The sequence below is a fragment of the Nicotiana tomentosiformis genome, chromosome 2 (assembly GCF_000390325.3).
Source record: "Nicotiana tomentosiformis chromosome 2, ASM39032v3, whole genome shotgun sequence".
Lineage (NCBI taxonomy): Eukaryota > Viridiplantae > Streptophyta > Magnoliopsida > Solanales > Solanaceae > Nicotiana > Nicotiana tomentosiformis.
The window spans coordinates 108,710,851-108,732,666 of record NC_090813.1 but is presented as its reverse complement, the minus strand read 5'-3'; the positions used below and the strand labels follow the sequence as shown (position 1 = coordinate 108,732,666).

The window sequence follows — 21,816 nt, the reverse complement described above, 5'->3', positions numbered from 1 at the left end:
AAGAAAAAATAAAGATTTTTGGAATTTGTGGTTTTAAACAATTCAAAAAGGGGCCTAGAGTATTTGTGTGGTTATAAAAGCTTCTAATTAAGGGTAGAATTGTAAGTTTAAGCAAAATTGTTTCAAATTTAGAAAAGGGTCATTCTTTTTGGAACGAACCAAAAAAGAAAATAGGTTCACATAAACTGGACGGAGGTAGTATTTACTTATAAAAAATTTAACAAAGTAAGATTGAAAAAATATTTATATAACAACAAAATCCGAAAAACCCGATAAAACCGAATCAATCCAAACCGATATAAGTTGGTTTAGTTTGGTTTTAATAAAAACCGAACCAACTCGGTCTATGTACATCCTACCCGGAGCATTAATACCAAACAGTAGTAGTCCCTCCATTTTAAATTAGATGAGATACTTTCCTTTTTAGTATGTTTCAAAATAAATGACACATTTTTAAATTAGGAAATAATTTAACTCTAAACTCTTCATTTTTACCCATTTTACTCTTAATGAGAAGCTTTTATAACCACACAAATGTCATGACCCCATAAAATTTTTACCCCATAAGCTTTTAAGACCACAAGTTTGAAATTTTTTTTTTTCTTAAACTTTTGTCTAGTCAAATTACCTCGTCTAAATTGAAACGGAACCAGAAATAAATTCGAAAATCAATAAAGCAAAGGCCTAAACTGTCGGTATATTTTCCACGTGTCCCAACCCTTTTATCACTTCACCTCTTCAGCACCACAAACAACAGAAACACCACATAAAACCAACATTTGGGCCCCAAACTCTGCGTACTTTTGTGTTACGCACTAGAAAGCAAAACCCCTCCATTAAAAGCCGCACCAAACCGATTAAATCACCACTGGTGCCAATCGCATAGTCAAAGGCACAAAAAAGAAAGCTAAGTGAGCTGATTCGATGAACACTTCCTTCTACCACTGTCTATAGTCACCGACACTTCTTCCCATTTCCATTTCTAACTTTCTATCGTCACTCACTTCACCTTTCTCATTTCTATCTTCCCGAATTAGTATACTTTCTCAGTCACTGCCAAAATTGCTGTTCTAAGTTTTAGCACTGGACCAAGGCTGGACACCCCTCCTAGTACAATGTCCAGTAGATAGTGACAACTCTTCTGCTACTAGACGAAAAGCCAACTTGGCGGGGTAACGTATGTTTTCTCTCATAAAATGGTAACTCCACAGTTGGTCCAAACCCAAACATCTTACTCATCAATGGCGCCCAAGCAAAACTGTAAGAGCAAAGTTACTTCTTTATTCTCTGATGGGTTTCTGTGTGCCGGCGGAAGTATTGTTGCTTTACTAGTGGTCTGGGCCTTTTGGTCGTTTATGAGCACTAGCCCAAATACTGATCCAAGTTTTTTCAGTACTTCCGCTGCTAAGAAGTCCACTTTGGAAACTCCGGGAGAGCTTACTTCACCGGGTTTCGATTTAAGGTACGATCCGCCCGACCCGACTTTCTATGACGACCCGGATGTGAGCTACACTATTGAGAAGCCGGTAAAAAACTGGGACGAAAAACGAAGGCAATGGCTGAAGCTGCATCCTTCATTTGTCCCCGGAGTAGAAAACCGGGTTTTGATGGTTTCCGGTTCACAGTCGACGCCGTGCAAAAACCCGATCGGCGATCATTTGTTGTTGCGGTTCTTCAAAAACAAAGTCGACTACTGCCGAATACACGGGTACGATATTTTCTACAACAATATTTTACTGCAACCTAAGATGTGGTCTTTCTGGGCAAAAATGCCGGCGGTAAAAGCAGCCATGTTAGCTCATCCTGAAGCTGAGTGGATCTGGTGGGTCGATTCAGATGCTGCTTTCACCGACATGGACTTTAAACTTCCATTGGATCGTTACAAAGCCCATAATTTCGTAGTACATGGTTGGGAGAAGTTAATCTACGAGCAGAAAAGCTGGACAAGTATCAATGCCGGAGTTTTCTTGATTCGGAATTGTCAATGGTCCATGGATTTAATGGAAGCTTGGGCTAAGATGGGCCCACAGTCGCCGGAATACGATAAATGGGGTGAAATTTTACGTTCCACGTTTAAAGATAAGATTTTTCAAGAATCAGATGATCAGTCGGGATTAGCTTATTTACTGTTGAAGGAGAAGGAAAAATGGGGAGATAAAATATACGTAGAAGGTCAGTATTATTTCGAGGGGTATTGGGTGGAAATTGTAGGAACATTAGATAATATCACCGACAAGTATTTAGGTATAGAGAAAGTGGTACCTAGTTTAAGAAGAAGACATGGTGAAAAAGTAAGTGAGAGTTATGGTAAGGTGTGGGAGGAACACCTTAAGGATGCTGGGTATGGGAGATACAGTTGGAGAAGGCCGTTCATCACACATTTTACAGGGTGTCAGCCTTGTAGTGGGGACCACAATCAGATGTATTCTGGTGAAACTTGCTTTGATGCTATGCAGAAGGCATTGAATTTTGCTGATAATCAAGTGCTTAGGAAGTATGGTTATATGCATAAAGATCTGCTTGATTCTTCCTCTGTTTTTCCTGTGCCTTTTGACTTTCCTGCCTAATAGATTTCTTCATTACTTTGTAATTTTAAGCTCTATATATATAAATATATGTATTATATAGTCTTTTCGTTTACCATCTTTTATGGCTACCTATTTTATTGTGCAATTTGCAATGTTGTAGTGTAGAGGTATTTTGTAATTATTGAGTTGACCCATATATAGTGACAACTTAAAGATATTTACATTATTAGTGTATTGTTAATTTTACTTTTTATGGACGAATACATGAAATTATCATTTATGGTGACTTAATAGTGTAAAAAAAAATTTAGTAGTACATAGAGGTTATACTCTTGCAATAGATGTAAGGAAAAGGAAAAACATCTATGAGACAAAAGTATATGCCACATGTTAGAATAGACAAAATTTTGAGGACAAAAAATGCAAGGTCGCATGTGGTTCTATTCAGAAGTAGTGTGTTTGGTAACATTGACCTAGAGAGAGTGACCAAAAGGGGCATTTGATTGAAGAGCTTAGTACGGGTAGCAGAGTAGTGCCAATGAAATTGACACATTGTAATTGTATGATTTTAAGATGCGGATACGTTCTATATTACATATTCAGCCTTTTCTTATTGGATACAAATAAAAGCACAAATATTATTAGATAAGCAACACAGAGGGGAGTTAACGAATCTTTTCCTGAGATCTGGCATGGCTATGTCGTTGGGTAGAAGACTCGCATAGTCACTGCTGGCAATTTTGATTCTTTGAGCTTGAGGTGTTCACTTTTCAGTATCAGAGAAACAAAAAAACCTCTATATTATCACAACCCCACTCACTATTCCACAATATAATTATCATGTGACAAAACGACAAACGAACAAGTGTCTAATATCTGAGCAATACTTTTATATAAATAAGAAGAGAGAGAGAGATGTAATTGAAGTACACCCAATTGATTAAACAAATATCCTAGTATTTGATTAGACACAAGTTAAACATACTTTGGAACCTGCAAAATGAAACAATCTCTATAATTTGATAGTTACAGAGTGCAAATTAAAAGAAATACAATAGTACTAATTTAATAGGAGTAGTTCAGATATGGTTCAACATATGTTTGGCTATAAGTACTACTCCTAGTCTCTTTCATTTCATGTGATATTTTTTTTCTTGTTTTAGTTGTTTAACAAAAATGATAAAAAGAATGATAATTTAGAAATAATTTAAATTTACTTTATATTTCACTTCTAGTAATATGATTTTATAGGAAAAAAAAAAATCTTGACATACCTAATCAGAAGATGCAGAGGTACTTGCAAGTGTGAGCAAACAAGTTTGACAACAGTATTATAAGGAACGAAAGCAACTTGTATTGGTGAAGAACATTTTCACAAGGTTGCATGTGGGTACTATGACTGTCCAGAAACACCAGCTTGATCATAATGGGCATTTTATTGTATGTGCCTATTTGGTTAGGGGGGCAACACGAAATGTGCTGATACTATTAGTTGATAATTGGTTAGGAGTTACGACTGTAAGATGTGGATATCTAATTGGTCGATCAAACATTTGAATGTGATAAAACGAACACAAACATCTGTGAAATAACAAGTAACAATTGTGAGTACATAATTTCATCATAGATACTTAAGACATCAAAACCGGGCTGTGAAAGTTTGAAATTAAATGACATTACATTTGGTGAAGAAGAACCCTTAAAACAAATTTCATGCACCGAATGTATTACCAGACACCGAATAAGAAATGAAATTTGGACCTAACTCAACTCAAAATTAGCTATGTATACGGGTGAAATCGAGCCTTTGGACGCCTCGGTTCCCGATGAAGTAAACGGAGCACAGATGTGACTGTAAGGAACCGGAATCAGGGCAAGGAGCCCCTCGAGTCAGGGTCCGGGCAATACACCTGCCCTCGGAAGAATCGGGGCCACATCCCCAGGTCCGGTTCGAACCCTAAAACTTCGAAAAGTATTACCATATAATCGAGCACGACAAACAAAGGGTCGTGATATCCGTGCCCAGCCAGATGTTACATCGTGAATAACGTCACGTATCGGCAAAAAATCAGTGATTAGTAAAACGAAAGATTTTTATCTTTTTTGGAATTCTACTTAGGGTAAAACTCCTCTACTATATAAAGGGGAGTCTAACTATTCATTAGGCATCATTGTAACACTCATATCAAGATAATATACTCTTATTTTCTCTGTTATTCAAAGTTCTTACTTTTGTTCATCGGTTCTTCATTATCGTAAGCTCGGGATCATCGAAGGCAGGTATTTCATCAAAGTTGGTACTGAGTCCGGGATCACTCGGGTTAATTGGTTTGACAATTTATTACGTCATTTATCTGTTTAATCTAACGCAATTTATCATTTGTATTGAATTAATTCGCGTATCCTTAAAATCACGTATAAATTTAGTTGTTATCCGTTTTTTTACGGTAAACAAAAATATTGACATAAATAATAGGCAAATGATCCTATCCTACGCCGACGTGGGACTCTAACAACATCAAGAGTAAAAAAAAAAAAAATCTACTTCGATATTGGACGTGGAAATGGGTTTCCAAAATATACAGGTACGACTTGGTCCAATTACGAATATCTGAATTTTAAAGGTTGGACTTGCGCATGGATTTGAACCCACAGGCAGCCCAATTATGCTGTCAGTACAGAGAGAGTGAGAGAGAGCCATTCGACTGATTTGCACAAATTATGGACTGGATATTTCTTCTGTTTTAAGTTTGTTTTACGAGTTGCTTCATACTTAAAAGTATGTCGGTTTTATCCCAGTTCACTCATGTATCAATTAATCTTATGTCTCATATCCCAAAGCATGACCCCCGGAAAAAGAACACTTAAAATGAGAGAATTTTATATTAAAAATAGATTTTTATTTTTACTTGTTATTCTACGTATATCAAGATAAGACAATTTATTTTTTATATTTTACTCTTAATTCATTAACCAACATTTCTTGAATAAATAATGATCAATTGTAACTTTCCCATGTTCAATATTGGAATTCACAAGAACTCTTCATTATCCTCCTTCGTTAAACACAAAAGTCCACTAAAGTCATCTTTTATTTTCTTGTTCTTTGGAGTATTTTTTTTCTTCAGAAGTTATTTAGGAATTTGGGTTCAATTATTGAGTACCAATTAATAGGGTTATTATGGTAAAATTATCATGTCAATCATTATTTCTTAAGGGACGTGAAAAGTCAAAACGTGCCAAGTGAAAGTGAACGGAGGGAGTATTCAAGACTTTAAGGGGTCATTTGGTATGCAGATTAAATTATTTCGAGATTATAATAATGGGATTATAATCCCAGGTCTAATTTATACCGCATGAGAGATGGGATAAAATAATCCCGCACTTGATGGGATAAGGTGAGATAAGATGGGATATCCTGGATTAAGTCTGAGATTAAATTTATACATTGTTTGGTTGGTGGTATAAATTTATCGCAGGATAAATTTACACCGCCAACCAAATACGGTATAAATTTAATCCTACATCTTATCCCACCTTCTCCCTCATACCAAACGACCCCTAAGGAGGTTATACTGTTACGGAGAAAAAGTGGGTGAAGTGCACAAACAACTATTCTTAGAGTTTCTATTAGGGATCAGTGTCACGTCCTTAGTAATTAACTAAGTACACATGCGGCACTTGACAATTTGCTCACGTTCTTGTTATGCCAAGTTAGCCTTACTACACTCAAGATCGCTAAGAGAATGGTAGAAAGAACACAAGAGAATTGTTAATGGAAGCTTTATATTAGAGAGAACTTGAATTGTTTGCTTGATGAATTACAAATGAATGACATCCTTTATATATTAGTCTCCTAGGGGCTAGTGTGCAAATATTAATTGTTACACAAGTCCTTAATATTTACAAGATAAGGGCTTTCTCTAGAATTCTCTACAAGCCTAGAAGATTCCAAGGACTTTCCTAGCAAATCCATAAACATCTAGGATCTTCCAAAGGAAATGTCCATACTTCTCTAGAATCTTCTCACAAATGCAAGCATTCCTCCTATGTAAGCTTCCACATGGCATTAATATATGCCAAATGGCGCTTATATGGCATGATGACATGGCGAGTTATCACACTCTCCCCCACCTAATGTTGCGACGACCGCGGCGCAATGTTGCTGCATAAACTCTCGGATCTTATCTTTGAATTGCCATAAATCTTCATAACGTTCCCATGTGGCCTCCTTCGGTGATTGCCCCTTCCAATGGACGAGGAACATTGCGGTGGCTTTTTGCCCTTGTTTTCGCCTGGCCTGGTAATCAATAATAGCCTCAATCTCCCGGTAGTGCGAGGCGGTGATAGTAATAGGCGCTCGACTTGAATGGCCCTACTTGGATCATCATTGTCTTCATGATAGGGCTTAAACATGTTGACATGGAAGACAGGGTAGATCTTAAGATATGATGGCATGTCAAGCTTGTATGAGATCTTGCCTACCTTGGCGACTATCTTAAATAGCCCCCCATACTTGCGAATCAGATTCTGATGCATGCCTCGTAGTGCCTTAAACTGTCTTGGATTAAACTTCACCATGACCATGTCTCCAACTCTATAGTCCGTGGGACGCCGCTTACGATTTGCAAACTTCTTCATCTTCTTAGCTGCCTTATCCAAGTAGGACTTAGCAGTGTCAAGCTGCTCCTCCCATCCTTTAGCCATATGATAAGCCCCCAAACTCTTTCCCTCGAACGCGGCTGGTAATGAATGTGGAGTTTGTGGCTGTTGGCCTGTGGCTAGCTCAAATGGTGTCCGTCCCGTGGACTCACTCCGCTGCAAGTTATAAGAGAATTGGGCGATGTCTAGGAGCCTTGACCAATCTTTCTGATGCGCGCTTACATAAGGCCTCAAGTAGCATTCTAGTAAGGCATTGACCCGTTCCGTTTGTCCATCTGTCTGTGGGTGGAAACTAGTGGAAAAGTGCAGTTCCGTGCCAAGTATATCGAATAATTTTCTCCAAAAGTTCCCAGTAAAACGGGGGTCTCAATCACTGATAATATGACTTGGTAAGCCCCAATACTTCACCATATTTTTAAAGAATAGCTTGGCGGCTTCCTTGGCGGTGCAACCTGGTGTGGCGGGCATGAAGGTGGCATATTTGGAAAATCTATCCACGACCACCATAATAGTACCATAACCGTCAGACTTCGGTAGGCAAGTGATAAAGTCCATAGTCACGCTCTCCCATGGACGCTCTACAACTGGTAGTGGCTCCAAAAGTCCTCCGGGTTTTTGTTGCTCAACCTTGTCCTGTTGACGGACAAGACAAGTTTGCACATAACACTCTATGTCATCTCGCATGCGTGGCCAATAGTAGACTGACTCAACCAAGGCCCTAGTGCAACGTTGGCCTGGATGACCAGCCCACATTGTGTCATGACTCTCCCTTATAATCCGCCGTCTAATGTCTCCAAACTTAGGTACGTAGACCCGCCGACCTGTGGTAAGTAGTAGGCCGCCTTCAACCCAAAAACGTCTCGTATTGCCCTGGTTGGTTAACTCGATAAGTTGTTTGGCTGCTGGATCGTGTTGCATGCCTTCTTTTATAGCCTCACGAATGTCCCATCTTGTTGAAGTGATTGCAGCAAGCTCGGCTTTCCGGCTCAAGGCATCGGCTACAACGTTACCTTTGCCCGGCTTATACTCTAGTACATAATCAAATTCGGCCAAGAAATCCTGCCACCGAGCCTGTTTTGGGGTGAGCTTCTTCTGCGTCTGAAAGTAGCTAGTAGCTACATTGTCGGTCTTGACCACGAACCTCGACCCAAGCAAATAATGTCACCATGTACGAAGGCAATGCACAATAACAGTCATCTCCTTCTCTTGCACTGTGTAACGCCGCTCCGTCTCATTTAACTTGCGACTCTCAAATGCTATGGGATGCTTATCCTGCATCAAGACACCCCCAATGGCAAAATCTGAGGCATCTGTATGCACCTCAAATGTCTTGGCAAAGTCAGGTAATGCCAAGACTGGCTCCTCTGTTACAGCTGCCTTGAGGTCTTCAAACGCCCTTTGACAATGCTCCGTCCAAACCCATGGCTTGTTCTTCTTTAGCAACTCAGTCAATGGTGCGGCCTTTGCTGAGTAGCCACAGATGAACCGACGATAGTAGTAAACAAGGCCAAGGAAGGATCTCAACTCAGTTACCTTTATAGGTGCCTCCCACTCCTGGATAGCACGTACCTTAGCCTCGTCCATGCGTAGCTCGCCATTACTAATAACATGGCCTAAGAAGTGCACCTTTAATTGTGCAAACTCGCATTTCTCCCTCTTGATGTATAGTCCGTTCTCCCGCAAGACTTGGAAAACCTTCCTTAAGTGCTTCATGTGCTCTTCCAAGGTGTTGCTGTAGATGACTATGTCGTCTAGGTAGACTACCATGAACTGATCAAGGTAGGGATGGAAAATCTTATTCATAAGGGTGCAAAATGTGGCAAGTGCATTGGTTAAGCCGAAAGGCATCACCAACCACTCAAAGGCTCCATATCTCGTCACACATGTTGTCTTTGGCTCATCCCCCTCTACAATGCGAACCTGGTAGTAGCCCTTGCGAAGATCCACCTTGGTAAAATACTTGGTTTGCCCAAGTCTATCGAATAAGTCAGCAATGAGCGGGATTGGGTACTTATTCTTCACCGTGACCTTATTAAGTGCTCGGTAGTCTATGCACAAGTGTAGTGATCCATCCTTCTTCTTCTGGAACAATACTGGTGCGCCGAAAGGTGCCTTTGATGGGCGAATATGACTAGCATCTAGCAACTCTTTCAATTATTTCCTAAGCTCCTCTAGCTCGGGCGGTGCCATACGATATGGGGCAAATGCGGGTGGCTTAACCCCTGGCTCCAACTCAATCTTGTGATCCACCTCTCGCCTAGGCGGCAAGTGCTTAGGCAACTCCTCGGGCATGACATCTTTATTTTCCTCAAGCAACTTCTCTATGCGAGGTGGTAGTGTCTCTTGAAAACTCTTGTCTTCCTCCAGACTTGCGATGGTTGCCACGAACGTCGGCTCCCCCTTCTTGATCCCCTTTATAACTTGCATAGCTAAGAGTTATGCTTGGATCTGTCCGTGTGGCATAGACACTGTAGGTACCATGCAAGCTCCTTCTCGCTCCATAACCAAGAGATGTTGGAGGTAGGGATCGATCAAAGTATGACAATGTCTAAAGAACTCTTGTCCCAATATGATGTCAAAGATATCCATAGCGGTTACGGTAAAGTTTGTCATACCTTTCCAAGTTCCCAATTTGACACCAACTCCATTAGCTACCCTACGAGCATTTTGTACCTCGGCATTCACGGTCTTAACGCGGGAGTTGGTTGGAGCAAGCTTCAATTCTAGTCTTTTTGCGGCAGCCTCAGTCACGAAATTATGAGTTGCTCCAGTATCCACCATTGCACGAGCAGGCTTGTTGTTGATGGTGAGATCCACGTACTGGTTTCCATTCTCGGTAGGTTGGATAGATTTCTTTGTGACAGCACCGCATAATCCGATCATACCTAACTGTGCGGTTCCCGAACTCTCTCCTTGCGACTGCTTCTTCCGTTCACGGACCATGGCGCTAAGGCTCTTTAGGTCGGGACAATTCCTGAAGCTGTGAGGCCCTCCGCATATGTAACATCCCTTCTTCTCGGCCTGCGCTTTCTTCTCGGCGTACCCCTGACGGCCACTCAGCTTTTTGGAATCTTGAGTCTTATAGTATTGTTGTTGTATCTCCTTGCCTTTGCCACGGTCTCCCCCACCTTTGACATTGTTAAACTTTGATTATTTGACTTTCCCTTTGTTGTGTTTGTCATGCCTGAAATCCATCAATGATTCGGCCTCCACTATGGCTTGGTCTATATTTGCGACTTGCCGGCGTTGTAACTCCTGCTTAGCCCAATTTTGCAACCCGTCCAACAAGTGGAACAACAAGTCATCATTGGTCAAGTTGGGGATTTGAAGCATAAGGGTAGTGAATTCCTTGACATAGACACGTATGCTCCCTGTTTGCTTCAACTCCCTAAGTTTGCGCCTTGCCTCGTACAAGACATTGTTTGGAAAAAACTGTCGCTTGAACTCGGCTTTGAACTGATCCCACGTGCTAATAGTACATATACCTTTATCCACGGCGGCCATCTTCCTTCTCCACCATAGCATGGCAGTCTCTGAGAGGCACAACACCGCAGTGTTGATCATGGCCTCTTCGTCCTTCACTTTGCCGTGCTTGAAGTAGTTCTCCAAGTGCCAAAGGAAGTTTTTCACTTCTTGCGCATCACGAACACCTTTGAACACCGGGGGTTTGGGAGCCTCAATCTTGGCCTCCCTCGTCACCACAACATTGCTAGCTGCCTCGGTCATGCCAGCACTAGCATGCTCCTCGAGTGACTCTATCTTTGCCTTCATAGCATCGATAGTACTCAAAGCCTCCATGAGTCTGCGCTCTAAGGCAGTGATAGTTTGCCTTAGTTCCATCTCGGTCTGTGTACGTCCCTCCAAGTCATTTCGGATGCTCTCAATCTCTTCAAGAGTGTGCCCTTAAGAACACTAAGGGTGCCTTCCACCTTCCCCAAGCGTTGGCCAAAGGTCTCCACGGCGTCCATCCCCGCGTTCATCTTCATCACCCACTCTTTACCGAGCGAGACGTCCTCAGGCAGGACCTCCACTTCATCCTCGCTCGCCTCAGTGGCAGATGGTTCTTGGGATGTAAGCCCTTCGTTTGACACAACCTCAGGTGGCACCTCCCGACCCTTGTTGGTGGCATTTCTCTTTTTGTTACGGCCGCTCTTGCCAGCAGCATCCTGGATGACGTTGGCTTGAGTGTTGGCAACGTTAATTTCTCCGTCGTTCGCCATTCCCTTAGTCGCAACCTTTGCTCTGATACCACTTTGTTACGTCCTTAGTAATTAACTAAGTATACGTGCGGCACTTGACAATTTGCTCACGTTCTTGTTATGCTAAGTTAGCTTTACTACACTCAAGATCGCTAAGAGAATGGTAGAAAGAACACAAGAGAATTATTAATGGAAGCTTTATATTAGAGAGAACTTGAATTGTTTGCTTGATGAATTACAAATGAATGGCATCCTTTATATACTAGTCTCCTAGGGGCTAGTGTGCAAATATTAATTGTTATACAAGTCCTTAATATTTACAAGATAAGGGCTTTCTCTAGAATTCTCTACAAGCCTAGAAGATTCCAAGGACTTTCCTAGCAAATTCATAAACATCTAGGATCTTCCAAAGGAAATGTCCATACTTCTCTAGAATCTTCTCACAAATGCAAGCATTCCTCCTATGTAAGCTTCCACATGGCATTAATATATGCCAAATGGCGCTTATGTGGCATGATGATATGGCGAGTCATCACATTAGCCTATATTTATTTTTTTCTAAAACTTTGAACTTAAAATTTTAATTTAAGGATAATTTAGAATATTTATTGGCTAATTTCTAAATAACAAAACCTGAGGCGCGTTCGTGTATCAAGTAAAGAAATATTGGGCTCATGAGGACTTTGTCGGCCCAATCGGGAGTTCCCAAGCCACTTCAGTCTCCCAGTATTTCATTCCCGAGAAAGGCGAAATGTGGATCTCTACGCTTTAATAGGCGAGTCCAGTCAATAAATTTCAAACACACACCACGGTCTTTTTCTTTTTCCAGTTTCCACGTTGGAAATGAATGGTTAAAAACAGATACTTGAACTGATAAATCAAAGAATAATTAGTCATTCAGCAAAAGCTACTTATACGATCAAATAATTCAATAAATTAATTGCAGATAAGTATCTAAACTAAATAATAGGCGTACTTAATAAATTGATAACCTCGAAAAGATGGTCTCCAGGAGCTGATCGATTATATGCCTGTGAAAACTCTTTACAAATTATTATTTCACCTATCAATTTCAAGAATAACGGAGAAAATCATTTTAGTTCCTTAGTCTCATTCTGTTGTTGTACAGAGTCATGAAGCAATAATTTTTTATTCCCAACACTTGGACTGATGACATGAATAAAAGGCATTAGCAGGGAAATTAAATACGACTGAAGTAGATTTCAAAAAGGTAAAGAACGAATAGAAAAGGAAAAGAAGCATTTAGGGCTAAACAGCAGACACAAGCAAACAAATACTATAAGAGAAAAGTAATTCTTGTGAAGATTGGTGGAAGTTTGGTTTAGGCTTTTGTCACACAACTTTGGCGTGCTAATTTTGACAAAAAATATGTAAATTGATAAAACACGCCACTAATTGAGGGAGCTGCCTGCATCTTCTAATTCTTTTCTTTTTCTATAATTATCCAATCTCCCTCAATCCTCAGTCAATCTGGATACTCTCTTTATATACATTTTTCGCCCCTTTTGTCAAACATATCTTTCGTTTGGAACTGGAAAATCATAGGTTGAATGATGACCCAAAAAGTGCTGTCCACACCTGTCGACAATTTCTTAAAATATGGGACTTTGCCTTTTGAATTATTGCTTGCCAAACTATTACTTACAAAACTGGATTAAGATACTTCTTTTTACATGAAGTTAAAAAGGGTGCGTGGTAAAATGACCTCCATACTGAATTGCTTTAGCTTCATTGTTCTTTGTTAATTACCTCAGGCAACTCTCTTTTTATTTTGCGCTCTTTTCGTCAAACGATTCTTTCATTTGGAACTGGAAAACAAAAGATGAATGACCAAAAAAGTATCTTGTCCACATCAGTAGACATTTCTTAATACTATTTGATTGCCAAAAGTATTGGCTTACGAAACTGGACTAAGAAATTTAATAAAGAAAATACAGAAACAAAAATGGATGGTAAAAAAGCTCCACAGTGAGTTGCTTGAGGTAAAACTTGTACCATTGTTTTTGTATGGGATTATAAAAACTTGTTGCTATTCCAATAATAAACTATCAAATACAGCAGTAATAGCGGTAAAATCTAGATCAATTGACTGGAATTAAACCGCATCCAAAATTCACAAGACTTATGAACGTACGTAGCAAGAATCCTACAGTAAAAACTGAGATGTGAGTTGTTAATTCACACGAATTCTTCTACCTCTTCAGCTGGAAAATCAAAATTTACCGGAGAGACAGGTGAATTGCTTTTGATATCATTGTGCATGAATCCAAAATTACGTAGCACCTGATTATCCGCAAAGTTTAACGCTCTTTCCATTCCCACCCAACATTTATCACCCACATACTCCGCTGCATGGTCCCCACTACATGGCTGACATCCCGTGAAGTGAGTTATAAACGGCCGCCTCCAACCACCCTTCCAATCACCGCCCTCCGCCACCAACGGCTCCCTCGCCGCCGCGTAACTCTCGCTTACTGCCTCCGCGTGTCTCCTCCGCAACTTCGGTACATCTCTGTCTATCTTCACGTAATTTCCCGTGATGTTATCAAATCTATCTACTATTCCTAACCAGTATCCGTGTAAAGAGTAATCAGTAATCGCATGAATTTTGCTCCTCCATTTTTCTTCTCCTTTCATTATAATATAGCTCAGTGCCGATTGATCGTCGGACTCCGGGAAGATTTTATCCTTGAAAGTTGACCGTAATATTTTGCCCCACTGCTTGTATTCTGGGCTTTTCGGGCCCATATTGGCCCAAACGTCTAAGAAGTCCATGGACCACTGACAATTTCGTATAAGAAAAATCCCTGCATTTATCGCAACCCAGCTTTTCTTTTTAAAAATCAAATCAGGCCAGCCATGAACGATGAAGTTATAGTCCTTGTACTTGTGCAGTGGGATTTTGAAATCCATGTCAGTGAAGATAGCATCCGAGTCAACCCATAAAATCCACTCGGATTCAGGATGGGCCAGCATGGCGGCCCGAACAAGCGGTATCTTGGCCCAATAAGAACGCATTTTAGGGTGCAAAAACGTGTTACCGTAGAAAATATCGTAGCTATGGATTCTACAGTAGTCAACTTTGTTTTTAAAAAACCTTAGGAGTAAATGATCACCTTTAGGGTACTTGCATGGAGTGGGTTGTGATCCAGTGAGGAGGAGTACACGGTTAGCTCTTCCGGCTGCAAATGAAGGATGAAACTTCAGCCACTGGATTCTCTTCTCGTCCCAATTTTTGATAGGTTTATTAATAGTGTAACTGAGTTCCGGGTCATCGTAGAATGTCTTTTCCGGCGGGTCATATCTCCGGTCAACGGCTTCCCGGTCCGGCGGGCAATATTCCGGTGAAGTAACGTTTTGTTTGGATAAGAAATTTGAGAAATTAGGAAAAGGATCAGTAAAAGACCAAATAGCACAGACAAGTAAAAGAGCTACTATGGCTGCTAGGAAGAGAGATTTGTCTCGTGAAGACGATGATTGTTGTTTGGCCCGAAACACGGTATGGGCCATGGCCGGTTTACGTAAATGGAAGGTAATTGCAAATATGGGAGTAGTATAAGATTTAGAGTGAGAACGTCTCGGGATGCAATGTGTGCTTTAAATGGTCTATGGAAATTAAATGGACCAAGCAAAAGAAATACTACTATAGTATATTAATTAGTCAGCTGGATGAATCTGATTGGACTTTAGGGGTTGAGTAACGAAAATTACTGAAAATTAAAATATTGTGGAATCGATGAGAAGGAATAATATTTAGTAATATTATAAGTAGGGCTTCTTGATTCTTACAAGGAAACTAAGATCTGTAATTAATTCGCGCATTTGCTTTCCTTATAAAATAATATTAATTTTGACAGAATGAGCATGAACCGGTTGAGTAAGAAGATTTTAATGCAAACAGGGTAAGTGGGCGTTTTTAATCTATCTAGGGTTGAGATTTGGGGACTGATAAGGCTGTTACCATGTGTTAACATTCAGTTTTCCTGAATTTGTATTGGGACTAGCTAAGAATATTAGAGTTTCCAGATTTTTTCATTTTATGACTTGTTTTGGATTGAGCAAATTGAGTACGGAGGCGTGAGTATCAAGCATCTTTCTTGTCCAAGTAAAAAAAAACGTTATATGAAAATTTGTTTTTACCCTGTCTATTAGTCGCTTAAACTATAACTTTACTTTGTGAATTAACAAATCCACAAAGTATCAAACTGAGGAAGTTTCCACAAGTGCGATAGTGCATATATATGACTTTACTAATATGCACCTTTTCTTTTTCTTGTGGCGGCTAGCGATAATAGCAACAAGAATTGCAATATGGTAATCTTATTGACTAATGATAATAGACCATTGATTTTTGAAGATAAAAACAAAAGGAATCTTAAATGAGTGCACCCTCTCCTTTAAAATAAGAAAGTGCTGCCTCAGTACTTTACGCCATACCTTCCGCTTGGCTAAGATCCTGAATTCCTGGTGCTGACTTCTTTTTTAACTATAGTCTATCACTTATCCCTTCAGTCTTGATTTCTTAACCACTGGAGCAACTATCAAATGGTAATATTTGTTACTTTTTACATTTATTTATAGATTTATTATTCTACATGAACCCAAATTAATTGAGCAAATCTCGAATGGTACTAACTTTTTGCCAATCATCACTCACTCTTCTATCTTCTCATCTGTCACTCTAACGAGTCTACTTTAAGTTATAATTTTTTTTTTTATCAACAAAAAAAATAGGAAGAAAGGGGCTAAGTCCCATTTGCCACCATACCCTACTAATCTCATGTACACTTGCATTTATGTATAGATCGTTAGCCTACCCACACCAGGAAACGGTCCTATTAAAAACGAACCACCACTACATTTTGATGTCAGAATAAATTGGGCCAAGGCGACATGAAAGTGGGATTCAGGCTTAGTTAACACAATATCCTTAAGTTGTGTACGGATATCATCACACATATATGCCCAATTCCAAACTAATACCAATTCCAAACTAATACCAGCATGTTTGGTCAAACTTCTAAAATAAGTATTTTTTTTATAAGTTTGGTGAAACAATTTGTGTGGCTAATTAATTAGAGAAGCATTTTTCAGCAGCAATTAGTGTTTGACCAAACTTTTAATAAAGTGCTTCTAAGTATATTTTTTTTAAAAGAATTTTTTTAATTTTTTTTTTTTACCTCATATATTAAACTATTACACCCCATTTATTATAAATTAAAATAATTTCAAAATGTTATTACTTAGCTATCTTTTCTATTTTATAGCAAAATATGTATTTATTTTATACCCTACCATTGAGGCATGAATATGACAATTATGTTCTTTCTCTCTCTTCCTTCTCTCTATCAGCAAGATTCACAATCCTCTCTCTTCTCCCTCAAACATAACACGTCAATTTGACATCTCGGATTCAATTTGTTGTTAAACTTTCCGTTGGCGACGACCTAATGCTTTATTTCTGTCCTAGTTGATCCGATTCAATATTAGAAGTATATTGCGGTGGGCACGAATAGCCAGCACAACACAGAGCGTTGTGGCTATGGTTTTCGTATGCCGTTGCATTACCCAAGATATGCACGAGCGGAATATGAGGCATGTCAGAATGGAAACTGGACTGTTTGCTTACTCAATATGGACTGCCCATCACCGGAAATGTTAACCAAAAGAGAAAGTTTTCCATGGGAGCTTTTCTTTGGACCTATTAAGAATATGCAGATTCCCTTCTTCTCTCTATGTAAAACTTTTTAATATTCAGTTTGTTGTTCGCGTATAAAAGTTAAACTTTTTTTCATAACATGAAAAAATGGCTTGATGTATTCTGTAATACATTGTAATCAATACAAATACATTGTATTTTTGTATAAATACATTATTTCTTTGCATGAATTTATGTATTCTGAAGATGTGTATTTTTAAATACAGTCGAATATCACTGTATTTTGTGTTTTGTTGTTGTTTGAATACAGTCGAATTAAATACGGTGAATTTGTGAAAGCGGGCTTATTGCCCCATGTCTTACCTATAAAAAAAAGGCAAGAACTTATTAGCACAGATGACTTGCTTGCATACCTTCTCCGAGGTGAATATAATGTATAATAGTGAATAATGAATATCTGTGAATTGAATATAATGTATACAATCGAATTGAATAGAATGGTCTACACCCTATTTCTTGATTGCCTTACTGTATAAATACAGTCGCGCGAATACATGGAATACATTACAGTAGCTGCGAAATTTATGTAGAATTGATTATGTTGAGTTATTTTAGGAGTGATACACATTAATTGATCCTCTTTCTGATATTAAACAACTGGACTCCCCTATTTTTAGGCGAATTCCGCTACTGTATTCATGAATACAATAGCGCGAATACAACGAATACAGTCGCACAGCTGGACTCCCCTATTTTTAGGCGAATTCCGCTACTGTATTCATGAATACAGTAGCAGGAATACAGTCGCGTAACAACTAAATAGTAGATATAGGAAGTAATTATGTATATTGTAGATATAGGAAGTTAATAGCTATTAAATAATAGCGGTTTCTGAAAATTCCTCTTTTAAAAAAGTGTTTTTGGAAGGCTACGTTTTTCTAATTCTCAAAACCTGCTTCTGCTTCTACTCAAAAACACTTTTTTTCTTCCAAAAGTTTGGCAACACCTCAAGTTTGAAACAAATTTTTTTTTTTTTTGAAAAAAAATATTATCTTTTTGAAAAAAAAATTATTTTGTTTGGCCAAACTTCTAAAATTATTTTTTTCAAAAGTACTTTTTAAAAAAGTGTTTTTAGTGAGAAGCAGTTTATGTTTGGCTAAATAATTTGAAAAACACTTTTGAGCAGTAACTAGTGTTTAACCAAATTTTTGAAAACTGCTTCTAAGTGTATTTTTTTCAAAAGTGATTCTCAGAAAAGTGCTTTTGAAGAGAAGCTATTTTTTTCTGCTTCTCAAAAACTGCGACTGCTCCTCCTAAAAAATATTTTTTTTTTCCTTCTAAAAGTTTAACCAAATATCTCAATTTTTGGCCAAAAAAGTACTTTTTTCCAAAAAAAAAAAGTTTGGCCAAACAGGCTATTAGTGTTGAAAAAGCTTAGCGAGGCTATAAGACTGCACAATAGCCCAAACTAAGATTGCATATCGTAACCATGATGATCTGTCATGGTCAGTGGATTAATTTTCCTTTCTCTTTGTTAGTAAGACGCCCGAAGTTCTCATTTTCAGAAGCCAGAGCTCCATGGAAATGGATCAACATTGTCATTAATTAAGTTGAAGTTACACCACTAGTTCAAGCCAGACAAATGCCTTCTCCGGAAAACTTCGAATGTTCTCAGAAACAGGTTTTCTCCAAACTTGAGTATTTCATAAAACAAGGCTTCTCCAACGTGTCATTAAGTTATGTCATTAAAAGAAAATGAATCAATTGATAAATATTTACAGTACTACAGTACACTGAAGCACTAAATTAACTAGTAAGAAAACACCAGCAGACTGCAACAAGTACACGAACATGAACCACACAGTTCAAAATAAAAACTGTTTTCGATATTTTGAAAAGATACTAATCCAACCTGCTTCTTGAAATTTTGTCAGTAGTAGTAGCAAATTTGATTTCTTCTTATCAGTTACAACAACACTTCTGCCTGTTCCAGTGGTCCTTCATTTCACAAGAAACCCGTCAAGCTTTAGCTCTTGGCAAAAGGACGGGGATTTTTAAGGTTTGTCGCCTTCCTTAGTTGATTTTGAGCTGCCACCAACCAACCGTTTAGCAATTCTTCTTTGTTTTAGTCTGTTTTGTTTCGAGCAAGAGTCTGCTTCACCTGGATAATGGACAAGCGCTAAAAGTTACTCCATATACATTCAGTATGTAAAAAGTTGTTTGCAGATTGCAGTGTCAGGTCACGTTAAGGTAATTAAAGGTAATATTTCATAGAATAAGATAAGAAAACCTGTTAAGCAGGCCAATTTATACTGCCTCTGTAAAAATTTACTTCCACTTTCAATAGATGTAAGACAAATCCAAAGTGAAAAATAAGGAGAGAGACAAGAAAACTACTGCTATTGCTACTTTTTACTCCTCAAAGCATACCTGGCTCATTGGCATTTTGTCGAACATCTTGTGGTTCCTCTTCTGTTGTACTCACATTTTCACCCTTCCCATCATTCTCTGCGGTTGGAAAAAACGGCCCAATATATTCTGGATCTCTTCCGTTGTACTCACATTTTCACCCCTCCCATCATTCTCTGCGGTAGGCAACAACGGCCCAATTATATTCTGGCGGCGCGAGGCAGCTTCCTTAAGCTTCTTTCGTCGAAGCCTCTTTCTCTGGGCCCTTGTGAGCTTCTCATCAGGCCCATGATCAGACGCTTGGTCGCCAGAGGAAGAAGAGCCCCTATCGTCTTCCACTTCATCTGTATATAAAACCCAATTAGAGTACTAAAATTGCATTTGGTAAGCAACAACTGCACAGACATCAAAATTATACTCATATAACACAGAATACTCCTATAAAAGAAAACCTGGAATTTGATCCAAGTTGATGCCTTGACCAAGAATGTGAAGTGGTTTTTCATCGTTTTCTTCCTACCAATTGTAATAATAACAATAGTCATTTAACACTATGAAAAAGAAAGGGTAATGATGGAGATAGTAGAAAAATAATGGGGATTTACTTGGGGAGGAGGTGAAGGTGGAGGAGGATAGAGCATTCGAAGGAGGCCTTCATGGAACTTCTGTCGTTTCTCTCCTTTCTTCATACTTTGCTTAATTTGGTTTTCTCTTCACATCTGATATACCAACGGGTGTCAATTTGAGCCCAAACCTATCCCATCCGTTCAATCCGTTCAAAAATTAATGGGTTGAGTTACAATATTTTAGCTCACGAGTCTATTTGAATTAAGGTCAAGTTAACTCATTATTTTTTTATGTCCAAATGCAACTCACCAAAAAATAAAATTATCTCAACCCAACTTATCTAAAAATTTACTTAGTTGCCACGTCATTAATTTTTGCCACATTATTTGTGCTTTAAGCTCAGTGTAATCTTTTCTTGGCACAATAAGTTGGAAGGTAAGATATTTTAGCCTATTCCATGAAAATCCGCTGAAATGTGAAACTTAAGATGTTGAAATTGTTGATGGATTTAATGATAGATAAGCACGTGAGACACTACTCTTGGAATGTTACAACTATTTTTTTTGTGATGATCGATGTAGAACTGGCTACATATTTTTGGTGTTCAATTCTAAAAGTGTATGTGCTTGTTTATCATATTTTTAAAATTCATTAACAACATTTTGAGCATCCGTGGTTTAACCTTGTATTTCATTAACACGTGTATTAAATTAAAGCAATCTTTCTTGAAATAGTTAAAACATCTACTCTACGGTTTTTTGTGCCAAGAGTAAGTTACAATTGGCTTTAAACTAGCATTATAATGAACATATTTGTCAACAGTAGAAGAATCGAGTAAATTGGAGGAATTTGTTAATGGTCGCTTAGGGCTTCTAGATCTTTCTCATAAGATAGTAACAGAGAGAACACGAGAAAAATGACTGAATAGTGCACGACCTGCCTAATACAATTGGGCCCTTATGTATTTATATCAACCCGATAACCCGGTCTAGAGGTCTTACAAATTGAGTACACATTACAACAATGGCTACGAAATAGGAGAAGAATCAATAGGACCAGTCATGGTAGCAAATGTAGTTGCATAACAATTCAAAGGAGAAGTTTTAACCTAACAAACAATTAATAATAATTCGCCACACCTAGAACCACAGAATATGATGAACAGTTCAGGTACAATTACACAGATAAGAAATAGGAATACCAGCCTTCTTCGCGACCTAAAGAAGTAAAGGCCTGGATATGTGAGCAATATCTCCGTCGAAACTCCGATTAACTGCAGTAAAACCCTAGGTCGGAGGAGAACATAGAAAACTCCGCTGAATACCAAAAAATCTCAAATCAAACCAGCACCACTGCACTACCGATGACATATAGGAGACGTCAAAGCCACAAAAATGAATCTTCGACCGAAAATCAGAGAAATCACAAAGCCCCGATGAAAATCAAAACTTGGCAGAAACTGATGGGGGTAACACTGCTCGATAGAAAAAGACGAGGACTAACGAATTCACCACTCTGATACCATGTCAACAGTAGAAGAATCGAGTAAATTGGAGGGATTTTTTAATGGTCGCTTAGGGCTTCTAGATCTTTCTCATCAGATAGTAACAGAGAGAACACGAGAAAAATGACTGAATAGTGCACGACCTGCCTAATACAGCTTGGCCCTTATGTATTTATCAACCCGTCCTTATGTATTTATATCAACCCGGAAACCAGGTCTAGAGGTATTACAAATTGAGTACACATTACAACAATGGCTACAAAATAA

At 38.7% G+C, this 21,816-nt stretch overlaps 3 protein-coding genes across 4 annotated transcripts; 1 reads left to right on the top strand and 2 right to left on the bottom strand.

Annotated features, from left to right (window-relative positions):
- The first annotated feature begins 550 nt into the window (after positions 1-550).
- On the top strand, positions 551-2,640 carry LOC104115856 (putative glycosyltransferase 7). Its single transcript, XM_009626576.4, has one exon. The coding sequence runs from the start codon at positions 1,197-1,199 to the stop codon at positions 2,565-2,567; it is 1,371 nt and encodes a 456-aa protein (XP_009624871.1). The 5' UTR covers positions 551-1,196; the 3' UTR covers positions 2,568-2,640.
- Positions 2,641-13,387: 10,747 nt separating this feature from the next.
- LOC104101653 (glycosyltransferase 6-like) lies at positions 13,388-15,096 on the bottom strand. Its single transcript, XM_009609137.4, has one exon. The coding sequence runs from the start codon at positions 14,918-14,920 to the stop codon at positions 13,589-13,591; it is 1,332 nt and encodes a 443-aa protein (XP_009607432.1). The 5' UTR covers positions 14,921-15,096; the 3' UTR covers positions 13,388-13,588.
- A 3,690-nt stretch (positions 15,097-18,786) lies between these two features.
- On the bottom strand, positions 18,787-20,252 carry LOC104101652 (uncharacterized). 2 transcript variants are annotated; one of them, XM_033657489.2, is made up of 4 exons: positions 20,084-20,252; positions 19,931-19,994; positions 19,467-19,822; positions 18,787-19,230 (listed from the first exon to the last, which is right to left on the bottom strand). In XM_033657489.2, exons 1-3 carry the CDS (start codon positions 20,165-20,167, stop codon positions 19,551-19,553), a joined length of 420 nt encoding a protein of 139 aa, XP_033513380.1. In that variant the 5' UTR covers positions 20,168-20,252; the 3' UTR covers positions 18,787-19,230; positions 19,467-19,550. The 2 variants fall into 2 exon arrangements, with proteins under 2 accessions (XP_033513380.1, XP_009607431.1); XM_009609136.4 differs by having other exon boundaries at positions 19,500-19,822; positions 20,084-20,248.
- Between the last annotated feature and the right edge of the window lie 1,564 nt (positions 20,253-21,816).